Below are 6,963 nucleotides of genomic sequence, written 5' to 3'. Positions count from 1 at the left end.
CCGCATCGTCTGCAGTCTAGGTCTGGGGCTAGAGCCTGGACCAGGGCAGCTCAAGTTACCCAGACAGATTTGTTAACACTGTTTGGGTCCGCTCGGCTTTCTAGCCAGGCCTCTGAGCCAAACGCGACTGAGGTGACTTAATCTGTCATTAAACTCACATTACACCCGGACAGAGACTCGGCTCAGGGGCAGAGACAGCGCTCACTCTCCCACTCACTGGCATGGCTGGCTGGATTTGAGCAGACACAAAGAATACCCCCCCTCCTCCTCCTTCTCCTCCTCCTCTCTATCCTCTTCATGCCACACACCATGGCACAGCTAGACAGCCCAGCACGGTCTAGACAAAAGCAATTTCACTTGAAGTTGAAAAGTCATTTGACTGTGTGACGGGCACCCATGTGTATTTGAAGTAGTTTACAAGGTGCACAAATGTATTTGTCTTCTTGTATTGGAAAAAGACCAATTCAGAATACTGAATACTGCTGATACTGACAAAAAACTGAGGTTTTCTGTTCATTTTAAGAATTGCTAAATCCTGAATCTGTGTTTAATATGTGCAGAAATATTATCTGAACACTAAACAGATTGTGATAAAAGTCAAAATGTTTTAGCTCGCTTCACGCCACTGGTAGCTAGCAGTGATTGATGAATGTCCCCTTTCCAGCCTGTGTGCTTTAACTAGTGCAGAAAGTCTACTTTATGGTATATGTATATGGTCATACTCTTGATATTTAACAAAGTAAACAAAACTGAGAAAAAAGCCCATTAGATTTTATTATTTGTAAAGGAGTTATGAATACTTTATTCATATTCTGTGATGGACAACCAATGATTATTCCAGCATTTGTACTTGATCAGTATGAGAGACACATTTCCTTAAACCCTTACAAACAAACATAAATCTGTCAAAGTGCACATAAAACTGACTACATGAGTATATATGGTGGGAAAATGAAGTTTTACTGCATCATTGACATTAATAGCATTTAAATGTTTTTTCTAAGAGGTGCTGACAGTACAGTTTGTCTTTGTACGTTCTTCCCTGGCTATCAGACAAACAGGAGGAGATGGCTGAACTTCGTTCTCATCGGGCAAACAAAATTGCTTCCATTACTCTCAGCCTGGAAATGTCAAAAACCCCTAACAACCTGTAGTACGTCGAGTGGAGGTCTAACATTGTTTTCCTCTGTTGAGATTTGTTTTTACGTAGCAGCTGGTTCTGGTTCCCCCCCCCCACGCACACACACACACACACACATAACCTCACCGCACCCCCGCTGTCATGAGCAGCCAAAAGCCAACATATGAACTTTATAATCAACTGTTAGAAAGAGCAGCCAAGCCAGCAAGCCACATATTTCCCAGAGAATCTTTTTTTTACGTTTTATTTATTTATTTGTTTACTCTGGTTGCATTCTGGGTGCAAAGCTGTGTTTGGGCCGTTTCGTAACTTTTTGCACGTATTTGTGAGAACTGATGTGAAGAAACCGCTGTGCATGGAAAACTAATTGATGTGTGGATACACGGGGCTCTTTTTCTTTTTAATGTCCTTGGCCTCAGAGGACACAGAGTGTGGCCTCTGAAAACGGTTCAACCAGAGATGTTCTTACACTGCGCTCACAATAAAATTACAAAATGATAATGCTGTTTACCACGGAGGTTTTCAGTCCCACCCGTTGCTAAAGCACAAGATAATATTGGATACTTTCTCCCACATGTTTGGTTTTACTTATTACTTCAGATTATGTTAAACATTTATTCAACATAAAATGTATTCCAACCTGCATTAAGGTTTATGAAGAGATTGTGTCCATGTAGATATGATTAAACAGGATCACTGTTATTAATTAGTAACTACTGAATGCTTTGACTGAGCAGATTCTCTGTTTTTGCAGGTCAAGAAGTACTTCGAGCTGGAGCCGCTGGCCAGAGGGAAGCGCTGGATCCTGGAGGGAAGCTCCACCGACAACTTGGAAGCAGTGAAGGAAAGCTTTGGTCAGTTCATTAGCCTGTTGGAGGACAAAGACACAGAGCCTGCAAGGATATGATGCTAACGTTGCTAATGCTAGAGACATTAGCGGCTAACGACAAAGAAACACAACATCCTGCTGGTGCCCATGCCCACACACTCATAGACACAAACATGCACACACAAGAAAACACAGCAGATGTTGGCCTCTCTCTCTTTGAAACGTGTATTGTATGTGATCCTCCCTTCACTGTGCTCTCATTTTTCAAATTGGAAGAGTGTGTGCGCACAAGTCAGCCACTACAACCCGACAGAGGAGAGCAGCCATTAAACCCACGCAATGTAAAGCAGTTTGTCAAGAGAAATCATTGAACTTTGCCAGCAATGGAAATCTTGTTTACTACTGTATATGCCATGTTATTAAAGCAATGGCATGTGTGACATATGGCATTCCTTCAGTCATCATTGGACACGGACACACACACAGACACACACACACCTCACACACACACACACTCACACACACACACACACACACACACACATACACACACACACACACTGTCACTCACAAAGTGGAGCCCAGGTTGTCTGTAGATATGTTTAACATCAGTAATTACTCTACAGGATGGGTGGGCTCGGTTGATGTTCCTTCCTCTGAGAAGTACTGTATGGCTGTCGAGTGTGCTTCTTCCGTTTGACTCCATAACAACGCCTGTCGTTGTGCGATTGGGAGTCCGAAGCCTTGTGTTATGTACGGTAGTTACATATCGGTGTGTCGCACCGTGTCTGAATATCTAATCTGAATAGTGTAGTCTGAGTATCTCATGGAGTATTATGTACATGCAAATATGCGTATTGCTGTGTACCCTCCTGTGCAGCCATACACAAGTACTACTAATCCTGTGACTAAGTAAGTGCTAGGTTCCTTTGTGGAGACCATTTGGAGAAAGCGGAAACAAGTCTGAATGCTTTTTATAAATGTACAACTTAGGATATATTTTATAGCTCTGTATCTTAACCTCGTAGAGCTACGTTCAGATTTTTTATAAATCATACCACACTTATGAATTCTTTCAAATCAAAGACCAAAATATAAAAAACGAACGCAATGATTGAACGGGCTGAATGTAGCCTCAAGGTAGAGAAATGTGATGGATTAAGTTTCATTTCAGTGTTCAGCAAATGTCATGTTTGTTTTAGTTTTTCTACATTTTTACTGTATTTTTCTTTTGAATTTGCCAATATTCACTGTTCACACTGTGTAGCGCCTCCAGTCTCCCATCAGGGTGGAATACAAACTCTATCAATCAGCCACAGCAACAGCTGCATCTGACAAGTCCCTAATGCCTTCCAACTGTCTGCGAAGACCCCTCCCTGTCTGCTGTTTATCGCGGACCCCCGCCCCGCCCCACCTCATCCCAACCCGTCCCAACCAACACTACCCCTCAGCTCCAGCTCCGCTCCCTGTACCCATTACTGCTCACCTCAGTGGGGTTTTCATTCCCACATGCCATGGTTCAGCCCGGCTGCCCTCGTGTGGACCCCACACCTCTAAAATGAGTCGTATTCATTGTGCCATAGGTGTGTGCTTGACCCAAGATGTGCTGCCGTTATGTTCACACCTCTTCCACGCGTGCTTTGTATTTCTGTTGTTGTTGTTTTGTTCAGTATTGTGTCAGGTTTTTAGCGAGTTAATCACTTTTTGTATCTGACGTGAGATCTGCCAGGTAGTTTTTTTTACAGTCTGGACCGATCGGTGCATTCGATTGCTTGAATGCAAAATAAATTTGTCGTTGGACTTTGCATATCATCTGCTCACACATAGGTTTTAAAATATTCACTGCATTCTTTTTAATCATGCATTTTGTCTCAAATGGCAATTAAAGTTTTGAAAATTCAAATGTTGTCTTAGTTGTTATTCAAATGTTGAATATTTGAGCTTGTTAAAGTGTAAATATTAGATTTGTCACGTCTGATTGTCACATTGAATGCCATAATGTCTTTATTTTGAATGTGCATCCTTACAATAGGTGATGACAGTTGCTGGGTTTGTTAAACAGTATTAATATATAGACTATGAATATGAATATATATGAATGAGACATGATTCTTAGCTCTGATTGAAGTAAATATTCGTACACTCTAACATTAGTACTTCGTTATGAAATGTGTGATGAGTTGAATGTTTGCATTCGTTTCTGGAAACATTTTCTTCACAATGTCTCTGATGTGTGATTTAAGGTGACCTGGGGAAATCTGAGACACTGGGAGATAATCGGGAAAACGCAGAAGAGCCAGTTGAGGTCGAGCCAAAGTTAAAAAAAAAAAAGAAAGAAAAGAAAAGCACTCAAAGTGGAGCAGCTGAAGAAAGTTCTGAGTGGAAAGTTAACCGAGTGAGACAGGAGTTCCTAATAAATATACTCTACTCTGTGCTACCTCTGCCTCCCCTTTTCTTCTCCTTTTGCCCTTCTTCCCTCTCTTTCAAATTAACCGTGTGGCTTTAATACAATGTGTGTCATGCAGGTTGCCCTGGCGACTCTTTGATCCTATTTTCCAGTCTCTGCCTCTGGGGCAGACGTGCTTCTCTTCAGTCTGCTGCACACCAGTTCTGGAAGCTGCTGCAGCCCTGAGACAAACCATGGGCTGCTGCGCTCGTCTCGCTCCCCCCTTTTTCTTCCTGTCGCTCTCACTTTCTCTCTGTTTTTTGAGTCCTCTTTATCTCTCTTTCCTTACTGTTTTTTCTCTCAGGTTCTCTCCATCTCTCTGTCTCTCTCTTACTCGCTCTGCTTCCCTTTGGTCACGCTAAAGCCGCCCTCCCTCAGCATGGGCGTCCAGGATGCCCAGGGTAAGGATAGAGGCCAGGACCTCAGCGAAGCAGCCCTCCCGGGGGAGAGGAAGAGAGAGACGGGATACTTCTCTCTCGTCCACTCCTCCTCACTCTCTCTTTCTGTATGTACACTTGATTTTATTCCCCTAAGAAAGATGCAGTCCATCCTCTCCTCCTACACTGAACCTTTACCTGCTCTACCTGTTTAATTGCTGGTGTCTGGCTCTTCTGTTCAGAGTTGTTCTCCTCCTTGTTGTTAGCAGACTCTGTGTGGCGCGCAGGAAATAAGCTGCCAAGTTGTCTTATTGTGTGGTAATACAGTCCAGACTTTTAAAATCGGTCTTTGCATTACCGAGCAACAATAATGGAGCCAAATGTTTACTGTGATGGATACAGTTTCTCAAGAAACCTTCAAGTCTCTGCAAGTTGATTTTTATATTTCATTAACATGAATGCCAATTAATGGCTGCCTGGAAGGAAGGAAACACACTTCCAACAAACTATGGTGAGCCTAATTGTTGGCAGTCATAAAGTGAAGGTGTGATATGTAACAAAAATGCGAAACATGCAGAAATGCCAGAGGGCTCCTTTTTAAGATTCTGAGAATGAGAATGAATGAACTGAGCAAGACGCCACATAAAAGCAAATTTAACTTATCACAACGTGCAAAGCTGCAGCATCCAGCACAGCTCAGCATTTGTCTTTTTGGTTTTGATTTTCTCACACAAAAAGCGCTGCATTCACGTCATTTCTAGTCTTCTTTGCATTAACGACCTGGCAACAGTGTGCAGTCAATGAGAACACAGGAAACCTTCCATCAAGTGTGGATTTAAACACGAGCTGAAAATCAACAATCATCTCACCGTGTAGGAAGTAGACCGAGCACAGACTGAAACCATGTGGGTTTCTAAAAAATATTATCCTCGCACTTTTGCCACATTTTTATCTTTTTCAGCACAACCTCAGCGTGACACCTTAAACAGTAAAGCGTGTTTTCACTGACGTCCACTTTTCTTTACCCCAATAATCCCGGATGCTTTTTACAGATGAAGTATTTATCATGTATTATCTGCTTCCTGTATTTAAAGTAGCATCTGATGATCAATACAAATAAAAGAAGAAGCAAAAAAAATACAGTGTTTGCCAAAATGAATACATAGAAGTAAAATATGAACAAAACAAAAGAATAGGCAGTATCAAATGAAATATGACTTAATAGACTTAAATTATTATTATTATTATTATTATTATTATTATTATTATTATTATTAGTGCATCCAAGCAGCTACAGTTTGACTACAGACTACAAATGTACCAATATTCTTTGCTTTGATCTGAGAAATGGTTGAATCTAACCTCATAACAGAATTGAGTGAATATATAAAGCAAAGTTATAGGAATTTAAGTGACGGACTTAAAAATGGTGTTGGCCCGTTTGGTTGGGAAACATTCCTGTAAAGGCGGTTCATTGTATTTTGAATATCTTGTATGGTATAGTATATAATTAATTATAGTTGGGGACAAAAGTGTGCCACATACACTATAACGACCTACTAGAAGTATAAACAAATGCGGTCAAACACAACAAAGCTTTGTGAAATGCAAATGCCGACCTGACGGGGAACCTAACTTGCGTTTACAAGACAAACAAAATGCGTGTTTTCTTAAACTCAGCAAAGAATGCCCTTCTCCCTCTGTCTTCTGTCTTCTCCCTTCTCCCGTCCAGTGTGTGTGGCAGCATTTCTGCTGATAAGACCCTGCCAGGAGGTGGAACAGATGTTGCCCTGACATCCATCTGGGCCTCGTACCCCTGCTCTGCCTCCCACAGCCGATGCTTCACTCAGGACACCCCACATTCCCGGCCCCTCACAGCGAGGGGGCTTCTCCCACACAAAAAAAAAGGCTCCGCTCCTCGGGATCCTGGAGCAGTGACGCAGCGCAGAGATCAGCCTTGATGCTGCTTTCATTCATGGTGCATGTGTGTGTGTCAGTTATCAGACGGGACCTCTGGGTTCACTAGAGGTGTTTCCTCTTTGTTTCAACACTCCTGTCTTCATGACAGGAGTCATGAAGACTCCCCCCCCCCCCCCCCCCCCCCCCCCACACACACACACACACCTTTGAAAAACAAACGCAAATGACGGAAATGCTTTGACATGATGTA

At 42.3% G+C, this 6,963-nt stretch overlaps 1 protein-coding gene across 3 annotated transcripts in view; it reads left to right on the top strand.

Annotated features, from left to right (window-relative positions):
* Window positions 1-3,873, top strand: part of arl15a (ADP-ribosylation factor-like 15a) — a 94,503-nt gene extending 90,630 nt beyond the window's left edge. For all 3 annotated transcript variants that reach the window (XM_029439453.1, XM_029439452.1, XM_029439451.1), the window contains exon 5: window positions 1,896-3,873. In XM_029439453.1, the coding sequence (XP_029295313.1) occupies window positions 1,896-2,048 (153 nt within the window). In that variant the 3' untranslated portion in view covers window positions 2,049-3,873. The remainder of the gene's footprint in view (window positions 1-1,895) is intronic.
* The last annotated feature ends 3,090 nt before the right edge of the window (window positions 3,874-6,963 follow it).

The sequence above is a fragment of the Cottoperca gobio genome, chromosome 9 (assembly GCF_900634415.1).
Source record: "Cottoperca gobio chromosome 9, fCotGob3.1, whole genome shotgun sequence".
NCBI classification, from domain to species: Eukaryota; Metazoa; Chordata; class Actinopteri; order Perciformes; family Bovichtidae; genus Cottoperca; species Cottoperca gobio.
This window is presented reverse-complemented; position numbering and strand designations above follow the sequence as displayed.